We start from the raw sequence: 27,328 nt of genomic DNA on the forward strand, positions 1-27,328 counted from the left end.
ATTGCGAGAAGCTTGGGGAAGGTTACCCTCTATTCCTCTGGAATGACATAACGATTGCAGCCTAAAATATACAGAACATATATTCCAAGACCTTCAGGCTCAACGTTGTCAGAGGGGCAAATCATGCCTGCAACAGAATTTTAGATGCCTGCATTCTTGTATTGTTTGCTTCATGAGCATATTTTACCACCATATGGCACCTGTTTCTCAGTAGAAAGTCAAATTGAAAGACATTTAAATTGCGATTAAGTACGAGATTTTTCACATTTAAACAATTCTACTACTTTAATAATAAAAAAAATACTAGCGCTATAATGCAAATACCCTATTATTGTTCTCGTCATTAACAGTAGTAGGAGCTACTCACCTGATTGTGGCATGTTTAAAAAGAAGGCCTTGTTTATTCGTGAACGGTGCTTTCATCGTTAAATGCAGAAGCGTGCATGAAACGCGGGCTGCAGTGTTCAGTCCGCCTGCTGCTGCAGAGCGCAGTATGTTTGCTGCTGCTGGTGCTCACCGGTTTCCATCCATCTGTGTGGCAGCAATTACCCAACACAACTTTACCGCCCCTGCACTACAGCTCCTCCTTGTCAAGAAAATTCACCCAAACTTGACAAAAACCATTCAACCTGCTGCTGTTTAGACGTCGCTGCTCGCTGCAGCCCAGTTCAGTTCATCATAATGCCATTACAGGGAATCCTGACCGCAGAGATGACTCTTTAATCCAGATTAGATGCAACTCCTCCTCCTCCTTCTCCTCCTCCTCCTCCTCTTCCACTCTGCTGCTTCAGCGTCAAAACACTGACGGAGTTCAACTCTACCGACACCGCAGTCTTGTACGCAGATTTATGTAAATACACGACCTGGAAAATCCAGGCCAGGTCGCGCAAAAATCGCTGAAACCACAAGGCCTCTGCAGCCAGACGTGTTACCTATGAAAATGCTTTTAAAATGACAATCAGGGAGCTCAAACAACTCCCCTTTGCTTTTCGCAAAATGATGATTGTTATTATTTTAGGATTGGTTCCAAGTGCATTTCAGCATTGTAGCCGCAAGGAGGCAACTTCGTGCCTGTCTGTATATAAAATAACTAATTGCATTTTTACAAAAATAATGAAATGGGAAACATGTTTATTTCAGTCCAGGGGGCCACATATGCACCTATAAATTAAATGACCAAAACCCGGGTTTAATACTGCCAGAAACGTATTTGATCTTTAAAGTTATACAGTTAAGCCAAAATTATTCATACCGCTGGCAGATTTAGATATAAAGTTTGTTTCTGATTGAAAATGGCATAGGCATTTTTAAATGGCCTATCAGTTTATTTTCATGCTTCATGTACATTTTAGTAAAAAAAATAAAATTGGCGGAAAGTATTCATACCCCTCTCAGTAATTAATAGAAATATCTCTATAACAGCCAAACCCTTGCTATAATTGCTGACGAGCGTTTTGCCTGTCTCCACCAGTGATAAACTCCAAGAAGTGACAGTCGTGGTCATTTGTTTCTTGGTAGACAATAGCTACACATTGGTAAAGCAACGTAATGAAAGGTAGTGGCACATATATTTGGAGAAAGTGACGGCAAATGGGTTATCATTTGTTTAGGACTAACGGCTTAAGTTAAAATTATCGGTGTGTAATTATTTAACTCTGTGATGGGCCAAAACTTAATCGAAAGGTTTTATTTTGAAATTCAGGCCAAACCGGAAGTCGCGTCATCTCGTGCGTTTCTTGTGTCAGTGCGACACAGCGCGAGGGATTAAATAAAACAGCGATGTCGTTTTGCTCTTTTTTCGGCGGAGAGGTCTTTAAAGACCACTTTAAACCAGGTATCTTCTTCGTTACATTTACTTCTGATGACGTTTTTACATTTTCGGATCAATGTTCGCTCTTTGTCGGTATTTATGTCACTGCTTGCGTCATGCGATATGTAACTTCTAAAGTGTGTGCGACATATAGTTGTTTCTGTGTTTTAAAACCTAATGGGGGGCGTTAGCATTCTGCTTGTAGTAACATGTTCCTCCAGTTGTAGACACAAACGTTTTTTTTTGTTTTTTTTAGCTGTTTTAGAAGTTTTGCATCCAGTCTTTATGTTAAACAAAAACTGTTACAAAACAAGATAATTATTACAGTTGGTTAGTTCCGCCAGAAGAGACATCCTTTCTTAAATGTTGAAAACTTGTATGTGCCTTGGTCTGGTGAATATATTCACCTGAACAAGGCACCTACCAGTAGGATATATATATCCTACAAGTAGGTGAAACGTAATAGGAACTTATTACACTAAAGGAATAATAATATTTCATGTTTTGGCACATAACAGCAGGAGTTTGTTTCTACCAGTTTTGCCCATCCAGACACTGAAATATTTGCCCATTGTTATTTGCAATATAGCTCAAGCTCAGACAGACTGAATGGGGAGCATGTGTGGACATCGTATTCGTCGGTGGTTTTCCATTGGATTTGGATCAGACTTTGACTAGGCCATTGATCAAAGTAACCTTGCCCTGGCTATGGGTGTTTGTGTAGGGTCGCTATCCTGCTGGAAGGTGAACCTTTGTTCCAATCTCCAGCCTTTTGCAGCCTCTAATAAGTTTTTTTTTCTAGGATTGCCTTTTATTTAGCTCTGTCCATCTTCCTATCATCAATGAGCAGCTTCCCTGTTTCTGTGGACCAAACGCATTCCCACAGCATCATGCTGCCACCACCACCTCTCACAATGTGGATAGTGCATTCATGGTTTCTGTTAGGATTATAATTATTGATTAATTAATATTTATCAAGAATTATAATTTAAAACCATAATTTGAGAAAATTAATTTCTTAACCAAAAATCCTTATTTATGAATCGAAACCAGAGATGTCTTCTGGTGTTGTAATTGTGGCTCAAAGCTCTTGATAATTACAACCGTTAAATACTAGTACTAGTAATAATTAATAACTATTACTAGATGTCACTGTTTAATTGACCGTTTCTGCCAAAACGTGGGGAACTTTAACCTTATTTTGACTGACAAATCACTCTTGCACAAAATAAACACAAACGCCTTCTCTTTATCTATGTAAATATTTATTAAATCACAGCCCTGATACACTCGCTCTTCCGATTCAATAATCTTCACCTAATCAAACATGCAAAGTCCTACTCAAAGGGGGAAAAATGATCTAACTAAACACAATAAAACAGCCTTGAGTGTGGATGAAATCAAACCAGCAGTTATGACAGTTATGGCAAAATACAAGAGAAAATATGGCGCTAAGCGAAGCTTTGAGTGTAACTCCCCACCAGGCGTCAAGGGTCGTAAAACTTCCCCCAACGTTGGGAGCTCAGTGCGCACAAAGAGTTATAAAACTTTTGGCGGCAACCAATAAAACATGAAGTTGAAGACAAAGAAAATGGTTGATTTTCACCATAAGGTTATTATAGCAGTCCAGTTTTACAGCGCACCTGCGCTCAGGTGTTCACACGGTAAAAACACAACTTGCGAAGCTCGGCGGCTTTAGAGTCCAGCGATCATCAAAATTCAATAACACTTGGCATGCAAATACACTTCAAACACGTTAGACTATAAGTGGTGATTCTAAGTCGCCCTAAAGTCCTACTCTATCCTGCCCAAGCTATTTCTAATAGAAATAATAAAAAAAAAATAGAATGGGATTACTTGATGTAGTCTCCCTTGGAGCAGAGAGAGAGAGAAGGGGAAGGAGTTTCCACACGTCCGTGGATAACTCAGGAGAGCGGTCTGTTTTCGTCCTCTGGCCTCCTTGGCACAAAGGTGAAAAAATATAACGGACCGTCACTAGTCGACTGGAACAAAAAAAAATCAAGGATGAAAATTTCTTCTCCTTGAAACCTCCGTGGTTTTTTGGTTACGTGTTAAATCCACGTCTTCGATCGGGAAAGTAAAACTTACAAGCCTTCCTATTCTTGCAACCTTAATTCGCTGAGTTTTCTGGCCAGTGGGAGAATGAATGAAAGTCCACGTGGGATTTTCTTCTCCAGAATGATGCTCCAGTTGCTTGGTAACCGCGTCTCGGTTCCCAGCGTGGAAAAAGCACAGGTGGAAGGGGGCTCATTTGTTATATAGCCCACTGTGACATCAGCGCTGCGACGCCCCCGTCCTATCAGCCGCGGTGCCCGCTGGGATTTGTAGTAGCGGAATGGCTGATGACGCCGGAGGGCATGGTGGCGTCCAGCATCGTACAAATGGTCCAATATTCAGCAAACAAATGGTCCAACATTTCATTATAGATTGATCAGAGCACCTTCTTCCACATGTTTGCCGTGTCCTCCACATGGCTTATGGCAAACTTTAAAGAAGACCTCTCGTGGCTTTCTTCTTGCCAGATTTGTGGGATGCACGATTGGTATTTGTCTTGTTAACACATTCTGCCTCTTGCATGTTGATGGGGTGTGAATACATTTGTAATCATTGAAACCGCACCTTTTCTTTCCCTACAATTATTTATCCTTTTTTTCTCAGGGATTTACGTTTGCTCCAAGTGTGACCATGAACTGTTCTCCAGTCGCTCCAAGTACGAGCACTCGTCCCCCTGGCCGGCCTTCACAGAGACTATCCACGAAAACAGTGTATCCAAATATAAGGAGAGGCCCGGGGCTTATAAGGTACCTACAGAACAGGCTTTTGGGTTATTAACTGGCTACTGCAAAACCAATAATTTCTCCAAAAAAAAAAAAAAAGAGACCTGATTTACATGTTGTTTTCAGACTGTTTGCCGTGTTGTTCCAGGTGAAGTGTGGGAAGTGTGGAAACGGACTGGGGCATGAATTTGTGAACGATGGTCCATCCAAGGGGGTTTCTCGCTTCTGAATATTCAGCAACTCACTGAAGTTCGTCCCTAAAGGTATAATCTTGACAACTTGGTTTAAGCAACAAATAATAACCAAACCAGGTAACCTCAGTGTAGCAATGCAGTGTCTGCCGAACGTCTTTCTGATTGTCTTTTAGCTAGAATATTAAGTCATTTCTTGAATGAAAACTTCTTGTCCTTATTTTTATCTTCATCCTCAGATAAGGTTGATGGACACTAAGGTGAGCTGTGAAGAAGGAAAGCTGAATGATTAGAAGCTCCTCTGTGCTGCTGAAGGTGTGGACAGTGAATGAAGTGTTCTGGGACAAAGTCCTCTCAGGGAGCACCGGGACTCGGATGAATAATGGCCTCACTGAAGAGCAAGGACAGAGCAGCGCAGGAAACCCTTAAATTATGCAATTATCACAGATTAAACTGCTAGATTGACAGCACAAATCACATCATACACGCACAGACTATTTATATCAAGTTGGTGCTTTTTATTAGCCTGAAAAAGTCTTTTCTGGAAGTTAATCAGTAAGTTTGGAAAGCATATGACATACATGTAATATTCATTCGTTTATTCTATCAGATAAGCATTTAATGCAAATTGTGCACAATGATTTCTATGTTTGAAATAAAAGTCAAATAAATATGATTTTCATCATATTTGTGTGTGTTTATTGTAACGCATTTTAAAAATACCAGAATGTAAAAAATAAAAAGCTGCTATTGCGGTTAGATGCAAAATACTGCCACTAGGTGGAAGTAGGGATACTAAGATCAGGCGTTACACCAGCGTGTCAGAGCTGTTGATACTTGATCTGGAAATACCAGCTGGGTCAGCTTCTCCAAACGTAAAGTGACATCTGAATGGAAGAAAGGTCATATCGCTCTTTTTCTGTGGGAGAGGATTTATAGATATGACTTCCAGCCAGGTGGGTGTCAGAGAGCTGCTTTGCTGAAATTTGTGAGATGTTATTATCTTTTATATTTTAATCTACTGTTTCCTCTCATTTTAACCTCAGTCTGTTCTGGAGAACAACTACGAGCTTGTGCTCAGCCTTTGTTAAAAAAATGAGAAAAAGTTTTAATTGGAGTAGAAAAGTTAGACCATAAAACTCTTAATCTCATGGTTAGTAGCTGAAAACTCATAGAAACAAGACAGAAAGGGAAGCATCATCCATCAGTTGATTATCGACTTTGTACCAACTTTTCAGCTGAATTTGTGTCAATTCAATTCAGTGCCTCTAAACTGTGTTTTGTTTGGTAAATATACATTTCGGTAAAATTTGAAAGAAATTGCATATTTATGACAGGTCAAAGTACCTAAAGGTAGAATACAAAGTCATTTTTTTCCTAAGTGTTTTGTGTGGATACAACATGGCTCACATTTGGAGTCTCAGGTTCAGGTTGGGTGACTTTACTGACCAATTAGGCATAGCTACACCATGGTCATTAAAGCAGGCTTGTCTACCTTTGGCAGTGTGTTCAGGTGGCCTGACAGACAGCTGTGCTGATTGGGTTCAATAAAATACAGTGGACCAACACCAGGAGATGACACCCCAAATCATCACCGACTGTGGAAACGTCTCCCTGGACCTTAAGCAACGTGGATTCTGTGCCTCTCCACTCTTCCTCCAGACTCTTGGACCTTGATTTCCAAACAAACTGCAAAATGTACTTTCATCTAAAAAGAAGACATTGAAGAACTGTGACCAGTCTAGTCTTTTTTCCTTTAGCCCAGATAAGATAAGGTTCAAGAGTGGCTTAAAACAATGAATGTGATGGTTGTAGGCCACTGTTCCGTGTTTGGTGGCTTTTCAGGCATCGACTCTAGCTGCAATTCATGCCAGGTTTCCATGCCTTTGTCACCTTTTTCTATCACATTTTTTTCTTCCACATAATTTTCCAAAAATATGCAGCACAATATGAACACTCAGCTTTTATGTCATTGACCTTTTGTGGCTTATCTTCCTTAAAGGGTGTCAATTGCTGTCTGCTCCATAGTTGTTTGACCATAACATGGTCGTAACATTAAACGCATGTAAAACTCTTTTTATGGGTCTCATGTATTATACTTATCTTGGGTTTTTATTAGTCTAAGCTGTAATTTTCAATAAAAGTTATAGAAAGCGTAGTTTCTCCAGGAATCTCTGACTCGATGCAATCTGCTGGGTTTCCTTAGATAGAAAAACTTTTTATTCAATTTGAATAAATAGCTGAACCTGACTGCACTGTTCAATGGTTAGGATTGATTGGAATGTATGTACCTGACTTTTGTGAAGTGCCTTGAGACAACGTGTTGTGAATTAGTGCTATATAAATAAACTGAATTGAACTGAATTGAATCCATCAATTGAATTACTGAAATAAATGAAATTTTTTAAAGATGTCCTGATTTATTGAGATCCACCTGTAGATAAAATGTGAACAAGTTCATACTTTTGCATGGTGCTGCACATATAATAAGCTTGAAAACCCTACACTTGAATGAGCAATCTTGTAGTAATGCCAATGGTATTTTTTCTGAAAGCAGATAATCAAATATATGGCAACATCTTCCTGTTTTGGACCTCTTCTCTTGTTTTGCCATAATTATTCAGACTAGACCTCTTTTCGGAGCAATTTTGCAATCATGATGTGATATCCTATTTCCTAAACATATCAGTAGCTTGCTGAGAGTTAATAACAGATGTCAAGTTGATGTTCTCAGTTTTTCTGTTTTTTTGTGGCGCTTTTTGGCTTTTATTCATTAGTAGTTTGAAGGAAAAAGGTAGCGAGAGAAGATACGCAGTAAATGTTCCCAGGTTGAGAATTAAACCCAGAACAGATAGGTCGAGGACTACTTCCTCTCTGCCACTGAGCCACAAGGCACGCCACAAACCAGATTTGTAATTCCTTAACTTTTCACTGCCCTTTTCCTTTCCTTTTTGTTTGTCCTTATATATGTTTTTAAACCAAAACACTGAACAAAACTATGAGCAGACGTTACAATGCTGCATATCTCCACTGCACGGTGCTGTTTCTCTGCATTGTTCTGTTTCAGGATGAGCTGTAGATGTAAAATATCTGGAAAACACCCAGATATTCAACTCTTATGCGTCCATCACAAACATGAAGGAATCCCGTTTTTTCCATACAGAGAGCCTCTGGAATTTCAAACAAAGCGGGGATGTGTGGGCATGCTCAGTGGCTTTCATGCAGTTTTTAGGTGTCTGGGATGAGCAGATGTGGGGCTGCTTGTTTCAAAGGCCAGAAGATCAGAGCAAGAGATGAAAGTGTTGGCGTCAGACAGAGGATTAGGACAGGAAGTGCAAACATTCATATGGAACAACGCTTAGATGTCTAAAGCAAAGTCTGTGCATTTGATTTTGGATGATTTTGTCTGTAAGGTGTGCAATCAAAACAACTCAGCTGACTTTGAAGGCAATACTTGAGGAATAAAGTCTTTATTTTAAGTGCATCCTTTTCTGAGCCAAATCCCACAAGACTATCACTTCCAGTCATGATGCTGCCTCTGACCTCACCTCAAGCCCCCCCATTAATCAACCAATAATTTCCAAGTGACTGATTGGGCATCTTTGTTGTGTCTTCTGTAAATGTGGCCAGCTGGAACACACACTACTTCTGTGGCATCTTTGGGAGTGGGAATGTTTCAGAAAGGAAAGAGTGATATCCTCACAAACAGAGACTAAAGGAAGAAAAAGAAACCACATGTGAGATTTAGGGATGAAGATGGAGGAAAAGGATGTGGCGTCGTAATTAGCATTTGCTATCTCTGAGAGCAGTCCTTCTGGATGGCATTGGAGCACAGCTGTTTGGCCAAGAGGAAGCAAACAGGAAGGAGGAAGTGGTAATCCTCTGATAGCATCGCTCTTACCCTGACCTCTGGGGCTCATCCTTCTTTAAACCAAATGGGATCTTTAATTACATCAAAACCGCTGCTCCTCCAGAGTCTCCCCCTGCTCCCACAGGCCGACAGCCCCGAGGCCTGACTAAACACACTGACTCATGGGCAGGACATCTTGTTTTAATTGGGACATATAGGAGCTTGTTGCTTAATTTGAGATGTTTACGGGAACTGCACCTGCTTCTGTTTTGCAGCGTGTCATCGAGCGTCCACACGCCATGTTATCATATCCAGGTTCATCCAGAACATCTGTCCAGCCTCGCTGAGCTCAACACCAGGGCTGTGATTACTTTGTTAGAAGAATAAGGCTCTTTAATGCGAAATTATAACAAAAATACAAAAAGCTCATTTCATCAGATACTAATATGTAGGCTCCGTAGGATGCCTTCATGCATGCACAGAGGGGGCTGCTCTCCACATGTTTCAGTATTGCTGTACATTTGCTGGCCAAACGTCTGTGTTCCTCTTTCTGAGGACTCAAGGAGTGAATAAGCTATTATAAATTAAACTGGAATGGCTTCAATGGAACAGACTGGGAGTTCAAAACGTATTGTTTTGTTTTGTGTCAAGGCAAAAATAAATGTGCTCATCCTTTCTCCAAAGTGTAGTTTACTGAGTTAATATGCTGTGAGGGAAGTACACATAATTTATCACAAAACACCAAGAAAGTTTTGAAAAAGGCATCAGTTTCAGGAAACATGAACAAAAACACAAAAGCTGTTTTGTTAAACACGTCAAAATAGAAAATAGACAAATACATAATAGAAAAACATTTTCAAAATGGCAACAAATTAAAAAACAGATAAAAGTTTCAGCACATTTTGAAAGGAAGAAAGGGAAGAAAATAATCAATTCAATAAACACCAAACAGCCGAAAAACAAATAAACATTTAAAAAATACTCTTTGAAATGATCACAATTATTTACATTATATGGCCAATAAACACATTTCCACAAAGTTTTATATGGTAATGTATAATATATTTTGATATTTTGAAACTTTGAAGTCATAAAGTACAGAAGATTTGAATTTCAACTTTAAATGAGAACATGGTTTTATAAAAAGATCGTGTTTTCTGAAGAAGACTCGAATACAGTTATTGTAAACATAAATTCATTAGGAGCCCAGGTGATATTTGTTTTCCATAAGTGTTGTTCCCCTCCATCCATTTTAAAGTGCAGTCTAGCTTATATTAACCAATCAGTGTTACTCTGACTGAAAATGACACAGGCAGCTCCTAAAAGATACTAAGCCAATGTACAGGAGTCCGTTTTTGTTGAAACCAACAAACACAAAAAACCTTTTTCTTCTCTGTGATTCACAAAAGAATGGTATGTTGAGAAATATTTTTACCTTTCCCAGAAATAGTTACTGTGACACAACCAGAAAAAAATTGCTTTGTGATAGTATTTATTTTTGTAATCATGGGATTGGTCATATGACTTTCCAGAACAATTCTGTGCTGTTGTCCCTTCTTTTATGCTAAGAAACTGTTGTGGGGAACTGTGGGGCACAGTGTACATTTGCTGTACAGAAATCACACTGTTTCATATATAAATGTCCTCCTCAGTTGTCTCAGTTTTGGCTTAAAATCCCTCTGCTCCATAACCAAAAAATATTCAACAAAATCTATCTTGCAATACACTTTTGAAATATATATACTGCACATATCTAGGCTGACCCAGACGTTTCAACACAGAGTGGGGGCTATGATGTGGAGCTGTTTGTGGACCCTCCAGACTACGATTTGATCTGCACCATTTGTCAGGGGGTCTTCAGATGTCCAGTGAGAAGTGCGTGCCACCACATCTTCTGCAAGAAATGCATCTTACAGTGGCTAAAAAGGTCCAGAATGCTGTGCATCTGATCAGTACTGTAAATGAACTTTAATTTGTCTTTCAAGTCAAGAAATAAGGACTAAAAGACATTTGTCTTGTGTAGACAGGAGACCTGCCCCTGCTGCAGGAAACCAGTAAATTCAAGCTTGATCTTTGTCATGTTCAAGCTGAGCAAATCGATTGGACGCATGAAAATAAAGGTAGGAAATGTAACTAGTTTAAATGTATTTGTAAGCTGTCGTTTCCTTTAATATCTAATTGAATAAACAGTATTTGTTTTGTTTTTTTAAATTTCAAATGACTGACTAATCGCTCAACCAAACTTGGCATTGCAAATGTAATATTTAGTTCCAGAATTTCTTTTAATTAATTAATAAAAGTTGTAGTAACCCTGCCGAATTTGAATTATGTAATTATTAAAGATATCCAGGGTGTACCCTGCCTCTCGCCCATAGACTGCTGGAGATAGGCACCAGCTCCCCCGCGACCCACTATGGAATAAGCGGTAGAAAATGACTGACTGACTGACTAATTATTAAAGATCTGTGTGTATGTGCCTCTGTCACAGTGTAAAAACCAGATTCGTGGATGTACAGAAACCTTCACCCTCTCAGAGCAGTACTGTCACAGCATGGGCTGTCTGTATGAGCTTATCCCCTGCCCGTACCAGGGCTGCAGAGCGCAGCTTCTCCGCAGGGACCTGGAAACCCACGCACGCCACTGCGAGCATTGGCGGCAGCCCTGCCACATGGGTTGTGGGACAATACTCACTCACAGCACCCAGGCTCAGCACAACTGCTACAAACAGCTGAGGCAGGAGTATGAGACCAGGCAGAGGAACCACAGAGCTATTGCTACGACCCTACAGAGGAAGATGAGGAGAATGCAAAGCACCATGGCCCACATGAGGAGGCAAATAGGATTAATATATGAAAGCCTGGAGGTAATGGATGATTTGCATGAGGTGGAGGAGGAGGTGGACCTTGGAGAGAGCAGCAGCAGCAGCTCCAGTGGGACTTCAAGCAGCAACAGCAACTGTTAAGGGAGCACATTGCTCTTGTGTTCTCCTGCTTGTGTTTGTTTCCTGCAGGTGATGTGCTTAAAATGAATGATTATTTGACAATTTTGTACTGTAGTTTTAATTATTTTTAAATAAATTATTCAACATTGAATTGTCTGCGCATCTTGCTTGGAGGAGTAGAGAATAAATCGAAACTTGAATGATATTGACAATTATAATAAATTCAAAATCTTTAATACTTTCGATTACTTTCACTTGTGAGCCAAACAATACAGGAGTAATTATATTTTATTTTCAGGAAGATTAATTAATTAATAGGATATAAATAATTGTATATTGTAAGGAATGATCAAAAAGAAAGTAGGAATTGTTATATTATTGCAATTATATGACAATTCTTATACTTGAAAAAAATAGTTATTAAAAGGGAACTTGAAAATAAGGCCAATAATGTGACTGATAATTATAATGAAAATATTATTTTCTTTGAATTGTTCAAACCAAGCAGGGCATTGGAAAGCGAACAAGTACACGTTCGCAGCATTTATCAAAGCAATTTTGTAAATTTACGTTTTTATAATTTTAAAATTAGATACAAAAGCATAAATTCGGAGGGTGTCATATTTGGAAGCTACCAATAGAGACAGCAGAGTGGAAGGAGGCGGTAATGCACCTAAAAGTTGTTTGCAAACCGCCATAAAAAAAGAAAGAAGAAGAAGAAGAAGAGCCCGCAGAGAGCATATTCTCTCATTACGGAAACATCGCGATAACATATTTCAGATAAAACCCGGCGGAACTTCCTCATGGGCCTTCTTCCTGTCATACTGATCACGTAAGTGGACATGTCCGCTTTTGTATTGAAATCTTTAATTATCTCGTACATCGTTCAACGAAACACGTTAATTTAACATCTAATCCAACACGTACACATTTTCTCTTATTTATCTGCTGATATTTAAAGGTAGATATGAGCTAAAATTATACTTTAAAAGGAAATATGAAATCTAAACATGGAGGCGATGCTCATGTCTGCTGTTCATAATTAGACTCATAATTTATCCCTGTTAAGTAATTGACCTAATGTTTGATTTTATTTTTGACATGTACAGCAAATGGCGGACGACGCCGGTGGTAGAGGAGGTTTTCGCGGAGGTTTTGGCGCAGGTGGCCGCGGTCGTGGCCGTGGACGCGGCAGAGGTCGTGGAAGGGGCCGCGGTGCTCGGGGTGGCAAGTCCGAAGACAAGGAGGTAGGTTTTATTTTATTTAAGTTAAACTTAATTGAATTTATTTTAGAAATTAATGCTCTCTCCTCCTCGTAGTGGTTCCCCGTCACCAAGCTGGGCCGCCTTGTTAAGGACATGAAGATCAAGACCCTGGAGGAAATCTATCTGTACTCTCTGCCCATCAAGGTAAGATGCTTAACAGATGCCTCGGTTTAACATCAGTGGGACAGTAAAGATTGCTACTTGGTGTGAAATTTACGAATTGTTCAGAAATATACATTTCTGTGAGGGGAATCAAGGGCTTACATGGTCTGGAGAAGATTAAATTAATTTTATTCTGTGCTACGTTATCCACATGACAAGCTTTCTAAAATGTTCTGCCAGTGTTAGAAAAATAATGCTAATATGTGCCATAACTATTGTTCCATCTGCCCCAGCTGGAATTTATTCTAGAAAGTTATGAAGCTGTCCATCATTTTAAAAGTTCTGTTTTTGTCCTTTCTTCCCTTTGTCCATCTCGCCTTGGACATGTCCCTTAATCTCTACATCCTTCCTTCATTTGTTCACCCAGTCCATCTTTTCCTTCAAGAGGTCAATGTGTTGATCTATCAATTGCATCCTTTGATGGATTCATCTACCATTTGTCATCTTTTTTCCATCCTTCCACCCATGTCTCCGGTCTCTCATCTTTCCCTACATCGGTCAATCCTATCACTTTCACTCTAATAAATCCCTCTGTCATTGTCCACCCTTCAAGCTGCCTCTTTTTTGTGATCGTACTACATTTTGACCTAAAGTTGACATGGAAATCTAAGAATCAGAACCTTGAAAGTACCTGATTTTGAACATTAACATGTGTAGGACTCCAGATGATAAAGTGTAATGTCTGTTTTTCTTTTTTAGGAGTCTGAGATCATTGACTTCTTCCTGGGTTCAGGTCTGAAAGATGAGGTCCTTAAGATCATGCCTGTCCAAAAGCAGACTAGGGCTGGTCAGCGCACAAGGTTTAAGGTAAATGTCGAGCCTGAATGTTTGTGTAACTCATTTTGTTGCATGGTTACCCTTCAATGTGGTCCCTTTTTGTCTTCAGGCCTTTGTTGCCATTGGTGATTACAACGGCCATGTTGGTCTGGGGGTGAAGTGCTCCAAGGAGGTAGCCACAGCCATCCGCGGAGCCATCATCCTGGCCAAGCTGTCAATCGTTCCAGTCAGAAGGGGTTACTGGGGTAACAAGATTGGCAAACCCCACACTGTGCCCTGCAAGGTGACGGGCCGCTGTGGCTCTGTACTGGTGCGTCTTATCCCGGCTCCCCGCGGTACTGGAATCGTGTCCGCCCCTGTGCCCAAAAAGCTTCTCATGATGGCTGGTATTGATGACTGCTACACCTCTGCCAGGGGCTGCACCGCCACCCTCGGCAACTTTGGTAAGATTCCTCTTTGGGTTTCAGAGTGCGAATGCAGAACAGTGTCTTTGAGTTTCTCCTTGCTCTGCTCAGCTTCACCTCCTCAGTGGTGCTGCTGTCGTCTTTATCAGGAGAGAAAAGAACGAATATCGCACGGCTGGAAGATGTTTCAGTCGTCTTCGCTGTTCCCAAAATTATTGTATTCAACATTTTTTTTTTCTTTCTCCCTACAAGAGTTTTGTTTGTTACTCCTTTTCTTTGCTTCTACTAATTGTTATCACCCACAGCTAAGGCCACCTTTGATGCCATCTCAAAGACCTACAGCTACCTGACCCCTGATTTGTGGAAAGAGACAATTTTCACAAAGTCTCCATACCAGGTCAGTACAACAAATGCCTTGATTTCTTAAACAAAATCATGTATGAACAGTTTGATTAAAATGATTTATTTTTTTGTTTTATTTCAGGAGTTCACTGACCATCTGGCCAAGACTCACACCAAGGTGTCTGTGCAGAGGGGCCAGACTGTGCCAGCTCCTACCTCCTAAATATTTTGTACAGAACATTGTTGAATAAACGTTCTGATAGACCACTTGATGCATTATGGGTTTTTTGTGTAGTGGACAGGTTTTCTTTGCAGTCTGGCAGATGATGGAATTTGAATTTAGTTTTCTAGGTCTGGAAAAATATGGGGGAAACGTGTGTTTCTGGACTTCAACTTTTATGTCGATTTTTATATTAAAGTGACATCCCAAACATTTCACCCATAAGTGGTTTGAGTTACTAAAAAAGCACATTTTACTCTAGAAATGTAAGCATGAGTTTAAGAAAGGATATTTGTGGGAACCCTTTATATAGGAACTGTTATTAAAAAGTTAGTGAAATATGGATCCCATTCTTAACACCTGGTTTTATTGCTTTGATAGCTGAAGCAATAAAGAAAAGTGGTGCTGCTGATTGTAAGATTAAAGAATCCCATCTGTTAGGAGGGGGGTAACATGAATAAAGACAGTGTTTCACCTTCAAGTAGGATTCATGGGTCTATTTCATGGACAGAATACTGGGCTGGTTTAATGAGGAAGTGTAGTGCTGAATTTTTTATTTTATTTTGAAAAAATGGGACTTAAAACTCTTCAATCTAGACATTAAATGGGTTAAAACTGAAAATAAGCCTAGAAAAAGGTTAAATTTGCATAAAAACATCAGGCCAAAAAGCAGCTTAAACTACAATTGAAAGGCCATCTACTAGAAAATCAAATTTGGCCATAATGTTTATTAGCCTTGTGTATGACCAATAAATGTATGGCCAAATGAGACGTTAAACATACAGTTACCAGTTTACTGTTTTTTTCTTACTCTGTACAGTTAATGTGGATGTTAGGTTAAGTGATGTGAAATTAGCAGTGGTACTTTTTTTTTTTTTTTTTTACAAAAACCTGTACATATGAACAGAATAGGTTTCCAGACTTTCTGTATTATGGAAAAATAAATCAAGATGTATTTTAGTGTTGATTTGGCCCAACCCAAGTCCAGCTAATTGATCCATTTGGTATCCGAGTTCCCTTATCACAATCTGAACTGGTTTACAGAGGATAGTTTGGCTATTTAAAAAAACAGCCTTTATATAGGAGCTTGTTGCTTAATTTTAGATGTTTAGATGGAACAGACTGGGAGTTCAAAACGTATTGTTTTGTTTTGTGTCAAGGCAAAAATAAATGTGCTCATCCTTTCTCCAAAGTGTAGTTTACTGAGTTAATATGCTGTGAGGGAAGTACACATAATTTATCACAAAACACCAAGAAAGTTTTGAAAAAGGCATCAGTTTCAGGAAACATGAACAAAAACACAAAAGCTGTTTTGTTAAACACGTCAAAATAGAAAATAGACAAATACATAATAGAAAAACATTTTCAAAATGGCAACAAATTAAAAAACAGATAAAAGTTTCAGCACATTTTGAAAGGAAGAAAGGGAAGAAAATAATCAATTCAATAAACACCAAACAGCCGAAAAACAGTGGCAGTATCATGCTGTGGGGATTGTTTTTTTTTTCAACAGGGACAGGGTGGTAAAAATAAATTATAATCAGGTCAAATAAAATAATTTTAAATCATCAGTTGTTGAAGCAGGTACATATTAACACATGGTCAATACGTAGCATGAAAGACATTTTGGTTGCGTATTGGAAAAAGTTAGTTGTTAAACAACCAAAACTTTTAAAGTACAGAATGACACATTGTCAAAATGACCACCTCCCCCTTAAATCACCTAAAACATCCTGTTTTGCTTTGGTTGTTTTCAGATTTTCTCATTTTACACACTGAACTAATAGAGAATCAAAAAAGACAACATTAAAAAGAATAACCTTCAAACTCATGTTTGAATGGCAAAGTGCCACTAGCTTAAAAATGTGTTAGACAGTGCAGAATGTAAACTTAGACCCTCTCCAAAAAGTCCTCTCTGAAAGCACAAGGGCTACTAGTCATAGAAAATAAACAAAATATAAAATTCAATGACTTCTACCTCTGTATTGTCAGCTTTATCACACCATCACCTTCCTGCTTCTGAGTGCTGGCAGCTTCAATAACACAGGCGGCCTTTAAACATACATCTGTCGGCAAACATCATTTACTATCTGCACTCTGATCAGTTTACAGGGAGATAGGCCCCTGCAGACGGCGGCACAGTTTTGTCTCAAAGCTTCAAAGGAGTACTTGAGGTGTGTGGCAATGTTGTTGTTCGCTATCATCTGAGAGAGGGGGTCCTTGTTTTACTTGGACCCTGGAGAGAGTGAGGGATCAGTTAAAAGATGGAGAATAAGGTGGCCAATTGTCTCGAATGTTTAATAAACGTTAAACTTTCATGAACTATTCCTCCAACTTTGAGTTTGAGTTAGACACCATGGTTACCAAACACATTTGCAGAGGCGTGTGGCACTTTGAGAACAATTTATCTTTTTTCTTTTGGGCAAACCAAGACTGAATGTGTTGCGGTTCTGCAAACTGCCCGTCAAACAACCTTCCCCTCAAACTCATAACTCATAACTTATATTATAAGTTCTTCATCATAACTTAACTAATCCTCTCTTGAGATCGTATTTGATTCGGCTTGAGATACGTTGGTCTGCAAAAGCATACATATCTCTTGAACTTTTTCAGATTTTGTCACGTTAAAAAAACAAATTTAAACACTGTGCATCAACTTGAACGCACCATCTCCAGCACAAACATGGTGGTAATAGTACCATGATGTGGGGATGCTTTGTAAGAGTTGATTTGAAGATGGATGAAGTTGAATACAGGATTATACTAAAGGAAAACCTATTAAAGACTTCAGATGACTTTTGACTGGGGTACAGGTCCGCCTTCCAGCAGGAGAAGTACCCTTAACATACATCCAGGGCCTCAATAGAATGGCTTAGATCAAAGCATATTCAAGTGTTAGAATGTCCCAGTCAAAGTCTAGAAATAAATCCAAATTAAAGCTGCAAGCAGCCTTGAAGGCCCTCGCACCTCCGCGCAACTCGGCCTGTGCAGCGACCGCGGGAGCCTGGCATCGCCTACTCCACGCCACCGACAATCACGCCGCTCAGTTGTGCACATCAACAGTAGAGTGCAGTGTAAGCAGGCTGTCATACAATCTTCGGTGAAGCCAAGTACTGCTCTGGTGAGAAGCATTAAAAATGGAGCTGAAATCTCACCCTCCTGATGAAAGCTGCACTCATTTGTTTATTAGTGGGCGGCCCTAAAATGATGTCTGAAACTGACTGTGGCAACATGTTCAGCATTGATCCCTGATGATGTATATTACATTTTAAGTGGATCTAATGATGTATGAGGGAGATAGAGCACTTGAAATGTCGTAGGGGGCGCTGTTGATCTAAATTTCAATGTAATCCAATAGAGCTGTTTGGGGGCTGACAGAGATCTACCATATTCAGTTTGGAGTCAATTGGACCTTCCACGTGGAAGCTACACTCATTTGTTTCTTAGTGGGCGGGGCTAACGTGATGTCATCAATTGACCATGTCAACATGTCCATCATTAACTCACGATCATGTATACTACATTTCAAGTGGGTCCGATGATGTATGAGGGAGATAGAGCAGGTGAAATATCCTAGGGGGCGCCGTTGATCCAAATTCCAATGTAATCCAATAGAGTTGTTTAGGTGCTGACAAAGATCAAGCATATTCAGTTTGGAGCAAATCAGACGATGCATGTGTAATTTAGAGGCACCCTCCAGCCAAACCTGTCAGTACTAGAGACTAAGTTAGACCATTGTGTTATCTGTCAATGGAGACAGTTTCATGTTGATTAGGTGAAGGAGATCACATATGGCCCACACTAAGTGAAACATTACACTTCCTGTTCTCAGGGGGCGGGGCTTCGATGATGTCAGCATTTGACCATTGAATATTGATCAGGGTGTCATCTGAATCAATCCCAGAAAGTTTCATGTGTCTGTGATTTTCCTTGTAGGAGCTATATCAATTTCGTCTTTTATGGCGAGAAGTCATATTTTGAGGCGTGGCCACGCCCACACGCTTTCATGTATCAAAAACCTTTTGATAACTTTTGATCCCCAATGCCTTAAGAGTATACTGAGTGATTTTTAAGTCTCCAAGTCAAAAGCTGTAGGAGGAGTTCGCTCAGATATGTGGGCTAGAGACGCCCAAAACAGGGTCAAAATGGCAACTTCAATCCAAAATGGCCGACTTCCTGTTGAGTTTGGACCAATGCTCCAAGAGATTTTTTTGTAGGTCCTGACAAGTTACATATGTGTACCAAATTTCAGATTCCTTGGTCAAAGCATGGCTTGGGGCTGTGTTTTTTTTATTTTCTAGGGGGCGCTGTGGACGAATTAGGCCATGCCCACCAAATATGTCATCAGATCTCTGTTGGGGACTGGACAAGGTTCAATCACATTGAATTTGGTGCAGATCAGATGATGTATGTGGAAATTAGAGCGAAACATACGGCCATGGCGTGACGTCCAACTTCGCTGCGCCACCACGGCCACGCCCTTTTATGAAAAGTCACTGTTCTTCAAACGAAGTTAGACCCACTAGTTATCAGTCACGTGACACAGTCTGAAGCGTATTGAATGTAGATAGGCAGATAGCCACCTTTCCAAGTAAAAAAAGTGACTTCCTTTTCCCAGGGGGCGTGGCTTTGATTTTGTCGGCATATGACCCCATAGGATCTTCGGGAACCCAAAGGTCCTCCTTCATGCCAACTTTGGTGTGATTTGGCATTTCTTTGGTAAAGTTATTGCATTTTTTCACTTTGGGCGCGAACACTGTTTTCGTGCCCCAGCCACGCCCCCCTAAACATGGCCGAAAACTCACAATTTTGATATCTTTTAATCCCCCATGCCTTCACTGCATATTGACCAAATATGAAGCTGATAGCTCAAAATCCCTAGGAGGAGTTCGTTAAAGTTCGAGGTGAGTAAAAGTGAAAATTGGCAAAAATTGACCTTTGACCCAAAATGGCTGACTTCCTGTGCATTTTAGGGCATACCCCCAAGATACTTTTTTTCTTGGTTTGAGGAGCTCTACCTGTGTGCCAAATTTCAGATCTCTACGACTTACGGTTCGGCCTGTCTCACTTTAGGGGGCGATGTTGAGCCGTTTGGCCACACCCACTGACAACAACATTAAGGAACAAGAATTTCACGCGGGGAACAATTTTGGGTAAAATCTGGTGAGTTTTTGTGGATGGCAAAGTCCCCAAATTGCCCCGCAAAGACGCAACGGAAAAAAGAAGAAAGAAAGAATAAGAAATCTTACAATTACAATAGGCCCTTGCAGTTTTCCTGCTCGGGCCTAATTAGATTCTGTGACTTAAAAACCCTGTTCATAGAAGCTCCCCATACAGTTTGACTGAGATTGAGCTATTTGTACATGAACAATAGGCATAAATTTCAGTCTCTTGATGTCCAAAGCTGCCGAAGACATACCTCAAAATACTTGCAGTTGGAACTGCAGCATATTGTTGTCCAAGGTTTTGACACAGAAGATCTGAAAACAAATGTAGCTACACTTTTGAGATTTTTGTTTAAGAAAATGAATTCCTTCTATTACACCTTTCTTTGGTCTGTCACATCAAATCTCATTAAAATTCATTCAGGTTTATGGTTGTAATGTGGTAAATAGTGAAATAATTTGATGGGTGTGAATACTTTTGCAAGGCATTTTATAAAGAAGTCAGGAAATGCTCCTACCCTGTTTCATTTTACGTTTTCCACTTAGTGTCTGTGCAAACCTGCATCTCACACATAAACATGGAGCTGTGCAGACCTCGTGACCCCTCCAAATCCCCACAGAGACCCTCCGATGGGTGGTCTTGATAGCAGAAATTGCTCCTTTGGTTCATACTGATTGCTAACTTCTGTGCAGAAAACTGTCTGGAGGTGCTTGAGCTTTTTAAACTGCTCAGTGATTACGAGCCAATCGCTGCCTTATAATCTACATCACTCCCGGTGTTCAATGAGGGTTAAGGAGGTGCTCTGACTCTGTGTTTCACACTGCATGGTGTCAAAGTTTCAGAAGAAAGACAATGTTTTAAACTCCACCTGCTTAGGGACTAAAAAAAAATAGATAAATAACTGAATCTGACTGCACTGTTCAATGATTAGGATTAATTGGAATGCATGTACCTGACTTTTGTGAAGTGCCTTGAGACGACATGTGTTGTGAATTGGCGCTATATAAATAAACTGAATTTAATTGAATTGAATTTTACTTTAAATGAACATGCATTTTGTTAAATAGTAAATTCAGAAGCAAGAAAACATTTGCTGTGACATATGTGGATGCTTGTTAAATCAGGGGATTTCCACATATCCTTTGAGTTTTATGGCCTTCAGCAATTACATTGTGCAACTGAGAGACGCACATTCGGTTTCTAAAGAAACTCAACAGCATTAAATCATTCATCTTCCTCCCTATCAAAAATAATCATCATCGCAATTTCTTTATATCCTTCCATTCCAAATAAATCAAATACCCCATAATCTTACCTGTCATTCATTGCACAGTGACTCTAAAGTCTGTCTTTATTTGCTTATCAAGCAGAGAACACTGCCAGCATTAAACACATTGAAGTCAATCCTTTTCATTGCCTATCTGTAACAATTACTGCAGGAAGTGAATCCGTATTAACTTTGAAACAGTTTTGGGCTCGCCTTCAGAAAAGCTTCCCTTCTCTCATGTGGACCAGGAGCTCTGTCGTGTCCCCAAAAATCACAGACCTCATAAGTCTTAAAGTGAGACCAGATGAGCGCTTCGGGAAGGGAGGACGAGTTATGTGTCTTTGAGTGCTGCGCTGCCACTGGCATGAAGGTTGAAAAGGAAGACGACTCAGAAGATGTTCCCACAGGAATGAAGCCCTTTGACAACCTTTTATGATTATTAGGCCAACAAGAAAATGAGGTTGTGGTAACGCTTTGAAGAGAGAGGACCGGATATGTGATATTATATTACCACAACTAAAGAAACGATGAACCTGCGTTAACTTGTGAAATTACATTTGGATCCAAGTTGGCACAAAGACCTAGCAATTCAGTCAAATTCAATACAGCTCAGGTAATACATATGGATTTATCTTTTACATTGCTGTGGAGAAACTTTGGCCATTTCTTCTTTGCAGAATTCTTTTAATTCAGCCACATTGGAGGGTGTTTGCGCATGAATGACCTATTTAAGCTCATTCCACAGGACCTCAATCGGATTTAAATAAAGACTTTGAATAGGCCGCACAAAAACCTTAATATTTATTTTAATTCGTTTTTTCTGAGCCATCCAAAGGTGGACTTGCTGGTGTGGTTCAGATAAGTCCAGTTGTATAGCTCTGACTGAAACAGCCAGAACATCTCACCACCACCACTATGTTTGACTCTAGGTATGTTCTTTTTCTAAAATGCCTCATTAGTTTTACATCAAATGTAATGAGAAACACACCTTCCAAAGAGTTCCACTTTTGTTTTATCAGTCCATGCAAAGTTTTTTCCAAAAGTCTTTGGGGGCATCAAGATATTTGTGGAATATATTTTTTTTGGCCAGCAGTGGTTTTGCCGCTCTCCTACGGTCTCATTCTTGTTATTGAATCATGAACACTGACCGAAACCGAGGCCAGTGAGGTCTGCTGTGCTTTAGATGTTTTGGGTTCTTTTGATAAAAATTCCTGTTTCTTATCTGTTCTTGAATTTCTTCAAATAGACACAAAGTCTTGCTTTTTGCAATCTTTTTAGCCTACTTCATTCTGGGAGAAGGGTTCTATTTAATTTTCTTTTAAAATATAAAAGTTACTGCTTTTTTACAATTATAGGTTTTTTGTCTTAACTGTATCTGCTACTTGCACTGTAGTTGTTAGGAAGAACATTTTTTTCACCTCTGACTGTATTTACACGTTTCGAGAGAACAAACGGTGATGAATTTATGTTGACCTGTGAGTGTCAAAGCAATTAAAGTGTCTATCACTTTTGATTCATCTTACTCAAAATAATCAGCAGGCCAACCTTAAAGTGAAATATCCCACTTTAACCCCTCATTTATCTCACAGCAGGTCTGTTTCCCCCCTGTTAAGTCACATATTTGGTTCGCTCTTGTCCCTCTCGGCCAAAACAACCTCCACCACCCGAGCTGCTGGTTTGCTCATCTGGGTCTCACACAAATTCACATTCCTGTGAAAGATCCCACAGGGTAGAGGCCTATCTCCTGTTTCTGCTGCACACACACTGACTCCCTCTGGCCTGCAGGATCTAACAGGACAGGTGATCCTATTTTAGCAGAACTGACTCAACTGTGAGCCCATGGACAGGAGAAATGTTTCCCTCCTCCTCCTCTCTTCTTTTTAAAAATGACAGCTCTCTTTTCTCACAGTTACAGTGACAGATTGGAATTCGAAAAACATGGGAAACTCCAAAGAGCGGACAGACAAACTGCTGTGGTTTTACACCAGTAATTACGCTCTGTTAACACCCATCTGATGGCTGTTTGTGTTTTTATTTACAGAAACCAGGCTGGACTTGTTTACATTAATGAATACGTAGGACCCAGTGAAATTACGCGGCATTCTGCCAACATTGTACACACGAATCTTGGCTCATTTTAGTTGTTGTACACATGTTGGGAGAGTGTAAAAACTATCATGCGTCCCTACTTGGGTGGAGACTCTGGCCCAAGTAACAGAAGCTCAGTGTTCAATGTGAGGGTTCGCGTTGGGGATTCACAGCAATGGAAAGAAAGTTGTTTTTTGCTCGCCGGGCGGAAATAGATGGTGACAGCGACACATAAAAGGCAGGACTGAGGTTTTCAGCTGACGTCACGGCAATCAACATTTAAGACGACGAGGAGTTTCAATGAAAGGAAGCCATACGGAGCAGCCCACAGGCATGTCACTTAAAAACCATATATAGGATTGCAGGATGGAAGAATAGACCCCTGTAATCACATGCATATATGTACAGAACTGTGCAAAAGTTTTAAATCACTCCTAGTGACTTCATGTTTTCATTTCAAAGAGCCTAGCTTTCTTGTTTTCTTTCACATTGGTCTTGATAGTTCATCAAGCTTTCTGAAGGCCATTCAAAGTTCTACTCTCGACTTTGGCTAATTGTTTATATGTTCAGTCCAGTAACTTTGTTTTTGTTTTTGCTGATAACCCTAAACTGTCCTTTTCTAATTGATGCATGGAATATGTTGCTAAATTCTTGACAAGGAATGAACCATTACTGTGTCTATATGTTTTTATTTTTTAAATAGAGTGTGGCCTGAGTAAATACTTTGCAGAACTACCTTTTGCCGCAAATATAGCTGCAAGTCTTTTTGGTATATGTCTCTACCAGCTTTATACATCCAGAGACTGACATTTGTCAATTTGTCTTTGTGAAATAGCTCAAGCTCAGTCAGATTAGACAGAAAGCAATTGTAAACATCAATTTTCAAGACTTGTCACTGGTTCTCAATTGGATTTAGGTCTGGACTTTGACTAGGCCATTCCTACACATGGATATGCTTTGATCTAAAGCATTCCATTGTATGACTATATGTTTGGAGTTGTCATTTGAGAAGGTAAATGTCTGCCCCAGTCCTAAGTTTGTTGCAGTCTCTAACAAGTTTTCATCCATGATTGCCCTAGTTCCCTTAGTTGCCATTAGCTCCATCCATCTTCCCGTCAACTCTGACCAGCTTCAATGTCCCTGATGCTGAAAAGCATCCCTATGGCATAATGCTGCCACCACCATGTTCAGGGTGATGTGCAGTATCCGTTGTCTTCCATACATGGCTTTCCTCTTGCCATGGTAAGATTTGTAGAGGATATTGAGTAATTGTTGTCCTGTTGACATATTCTCACCTGTGCTTGGGATCCCCGCAGATCCTCCAGAGCTTGTTCACTAATGTTCTCTAACAAACCTCTGAGGTCTTCAGAACAGCTGGATTTATACTGAGATTCAATTCCACACAGGTGGAGTCTATTTACTAATTAGGCAACTTCTGAATGCAATTGGTTGTACTGGTTTTATTTAGGGGTGTCAGAGTAATGGGACGGGATACAAATATGTGCCACGCTATTAAGATTTGCCCTGTATTTCCCAATTATGTACCAGTTTTTTGTTGGTCTATAACATTAACCCCCAATAAAAGATGTTAGTTTGTGGATATAATGTGGAAAAAGTTCAAAGTGTAAAAATCCTTTTGCCAATGCACTGTAGACTCCCAAAGTCATGGCTGTCAGATGCTTGCTTCAGTTTGAGATGCCTGCTCCACCTTTGCACCTTTTGTCAGACCAACATCTACATGATTAAAACGCTCCCTAACTGAGCTCGGAGGCATGAAATTGTATACTTAGCTAATGACAAGAACCTCCTCTTGAACATCTCGTCCTCAACTTTGCTTCTCTGTCTCTCCCACTTATCACGCAGGCACAAACACATACAAGCCCCCCTTCCTCTCCTCTCCCCCCTCACCCCTGCCCTCACTCCTCCACCCTTCCTAACACACCCAACGCCACTTTGGAGCCAACCACCAAATCCCACACTTTTCATCGCAGAGCTGCGGATTAGAAAAGAAGGCATTTCCCAAACGGTCTGTGGCTTATGCGAGGACATGATTGTCATTGACTTTAATTCCCTTTGGATTCCATCTTGCCCTTCTGCTACGATAAAGCAAAGGGAAACAGTAAACACTTTTGAAAAAATCCGATGCTCCTGTATAGACATGCTCTCTGGAAAGGTATTTAGGTTTTTATTGTTAAGATGAAAGACATATTGAAAACTGTTCTCAGCAGCTGGTTATTTGCTGCTGGAGAAGGATGATTTTTTTTTTGTTTATATAAAAGAAATACTTTTTAAATAAAACCAAAATAAAATTCAAACAGCTAAAATTAAAGCCAGCAAACTCTTCCACATATATAAATTACTTCCATGTTGCACTCCGAGGCATGATGTCGGTCTGCTTTGAAGGCCACTCAGAGTGTTGCACAAACTCTGTGCATGTCTTTTCTGTTCTCAGCTGTACTGATCCTTTCAGTGATGTCTTCATGGAGCTGCAGGGCAAGCATGAAAGTCTAAAAGTTAAGATGGAGATGAAGCCTTCAATGCACCTGTGCGAAGGTGGCAGGGCGCAAGTGACTGAGAGTGGGAAGAGAACAGGAAGCAGCTTTGTGTGTGTGGATGGAGAGATCAGAGCGATGTTTTTCAGCCCTTCATCTATCCGTCTTTATAACTCAGTTTGTTGAGAAAAGTTGGGGAGGTGGGGTTTTGCAGCCGCTTTGTTGTGCACCTTTGTCCTCTGAAATCCTCCCTACCTGAGGGCCTGGCTGTTAAACATCTTTCATGTCTGAGAGAGAGAGCGTGGCATCTGTTCTTTCTTCAAAGAGCCAAAGCTGAGACACAACAATATGAGGGTTAAAATGTTTTTCTGTGTGTTTAACCTCCTTTAGATAATCAGCTAAAGGTGAGGAAATCCACAAAAAGTTACAGGGCTTTGCAAAAGTATTTATTCTCCTTTAACCTTTTTGTTTCTAGGTTTTAGAATAAAAACAACAAACCTCTCTAAAAAGAGAACAGTTACCTCTTCTTGAATTTCATACTAACAAAAAAGGACAAAAAAAAAAACAACATATAACCTAATGGGAATAAAGCTAAATATGTTTAAAGTAAAAGTTACTTCTCACATCTTTTAGTCTTGCAGTGGAGATGCTGTGCAGGTATTGCAAGGGAAAAACAACAAAATGGCTATTTTTATCCTCTGAAGTTAAATAGACATTGTGAAAGGGCTAAAGGGCCACATGCAGCCCTGCAGGCTGAAGACCCCTTGTTTAGATAAAGCATATGCATGTGTTAGAATGGCCCAGTCAAAGTCTGGACCTTAATCCAATTGCGAATCTGTGGCAAGAGCTAATTTTTTCAAATACAAATGAGCAAAACTGTCCATCTCAAGATGTGCAAAGGTGATTGAGACAGATATACCAAGAGACCTGCTGCTGTATTTGCCACAGAATGTAGTTCCAGGGTTGACTCGTGTGATGTTTCTGATTTTTGTTTGTAAATAATTGTTTTTAAAATATCCTTTTTCTTCCACTTTTCAAATTTGTATTGGAGTTTGTGTTTGTAACATTGCAAGAAGTACTATACAAAGACTTCTGCAAAGCACTATCATGCATTTATTTGTCATATTTGATACAAGTCAGTTGGAATCTACTTGATTTTTAATTCTAGATGTTTAATGTATTGTAATAATGTTATAGGAAAGTGCAGCCTTGGATCTGCAAAATTACTTTCTCTTGTGCAGTGATTTTAAAGAGCTGCTACAGTGGCTCCAAGGGTTCTGTAGGTAATTACAAATAGGTGACAGCTTCTCCTTCATCCTGGAGATTACAAAATAGGAGTGGAACATTCATCCATTGCTGCAGAGGATTTCTAATTTGCCGTAATGGCTGACACATGTATGCGCCATCGGCAGGCCTCTGGCCATGGAAATCTCTATCTTCTGGCGCACACAGCAGGGATGCAGCACCAGAACAAACCTACGGGCAGGACGGCTGGAAACATCGCTTGGATTGCACACACGCATGCATAAACGCCTGAACATAAGTGTAAACTCAC

At 39.9% G+C, this 27,328-nt stretch overlaps 4 protein-coding genes across 5 annotated transcripts in view; 3 read left to right on the forward strand and 1 right to left on the reverse strand.

The window, feature by feature from the left end:
- Window positions 1-27,328, reverse strand: part of LOC124862695 (testis-expressed protein 2-like) — a 48,211-nt gene that overhangs the window by 20,855 nt on the left and 28 nt on the right. Inside the window, exon 1 of one of the 2 annotated variants that reach the window (XM_047356757.1) lies at window positions 368-756. The exons of the other annotated variant lie outside the window; for it this stretch is intronic. The gene's annotated coding sequence lies outside the window, so the exon portion shown is untranslated. Of the gene's footprint in view, window positions 1-367; window positions 757-27,328 lie in introns of those variants that run through there. 2 annotated transcript variants of the gene reach the window in all.
- Window positions 1,709-5,486, forward strand: LOC124862719 (methionine-R-sulfoxide reductase B1-A-like). The gene is made up of 4 exons (XM_047356792.1): window positions 1,709-1,834; window positions 4,490-4,632; window positions 4,757-4,871; window positions 5,039-5,486. Exons 1-4 carry the CDS (start codon window positions 1,780-1,782, stop codon window positions 5,056-5,058), a joined length of 333 nt encoding a protein of 110 aa, XP_047212748.1. The 5' UTR covers window positions 1,709-1,779; the 3' UTR covers window positions 5,059-5,486.
- LOC124863124 (RING finger protein 151-like) lies at window positions 7,329-11,741 on the forward strand. Its single transcript, XM_047357372.1, has 4 exons — window positions 7,329-7,337; window positions 10,407-10,576; window positions 10,673-10,769; window positions 11,138-11,741. The coding sequence occupies exons 1-4, from the start codon at window positions 7,329-7,331 to the stop codon at window positions 11,609-11,611; spliced, it is 750 nt and encodes a 249-aa protein (XP_047213328.1). The 3' UTR covers window positions 11,612-11,741.
- On the forward strand, window positions 12,289-14,807 carry LOC124862715 (40S ribosomal protein S2). The gene is made up of 7 exons (XM_047356786.1): window positions 12,289-12,422; window positions 12,700-12,837; window positions 12,910-12,999; window positions 13,717-13,824; window positions 13,904-14,237; window positions 14,504-14,595; window positions 14,683-14,807. The coding sequence occupies exons 2-7, from the start codon at window positions 12,703-12,705 to the stop codon at window positions 14,761-14,763; spliced, it is 840 nt and encodes a 279-aa protein (XP_047212742.1). The 5' UTR covers window positions 12,289-12,422; window positions 12,700-12,702; the 3' UTR covers window positions 14,764-14,807.

Source organism: Girardinichthys multiradiatus, chromosome X (genome assembly GCF_021462225.1).
Source record: "Girardinichthys multiradiatus isolate DD_20200921_A chromosome X, DD_fGirMul_XY1, whole genome shotgun sequence".
In the NCBI taxonomy this organism is placed as follows: Eukaryota; Metazoa; Chordata; class Actinopteri; order Cyprinodontiformes; family Goodeidae; genus Girardinichthys; species Girardinichthys multiradiatus.

Excerpts from the sequence above, each read along its gene's own strand:
- LOC124863124 (XM_047357372.1), top strand. Across the intron at positions 10,577-10,672 it reads ATCTTACAGTGGCTAAAAAG|ACAGGAGACCTGCCCCTGCT; the intron begins GTCCAGAATGCT and ends TGTCTTGTGTAG. Across the intron at positions 10,770-11,137 it reads TTGGACGCATGAAAATAAAG|TGTAAAAACCAGATTCGTGG; the intron begins GTAGGAAATGTA and ends CCTCTGTCACAG.
- LOC124862715 (XM_047356786.1), top strand. The coding sequence starts at position 12,703 with ATGGCGGACGACGCCGGTGGTAGAGGAGGTTTTCGCGGAGGTTTTGGC. Across the intron at positions 12,838-12,909 it reads GCAAGTCCGAAGACAAGGAG|TGGTTCCCCGTCACCAAGCT; the intron begins GTAGGTTTTATT and ends TCCTCCTCGTAG. Across the intron at positions 13,000-13,716 it reads TGTACTCTCTGCCCATCAAG|GAGTCTGAGATCATTGACTT; the intron begins GTAAGATGCTTA and ends TTTCTTTTTTAG.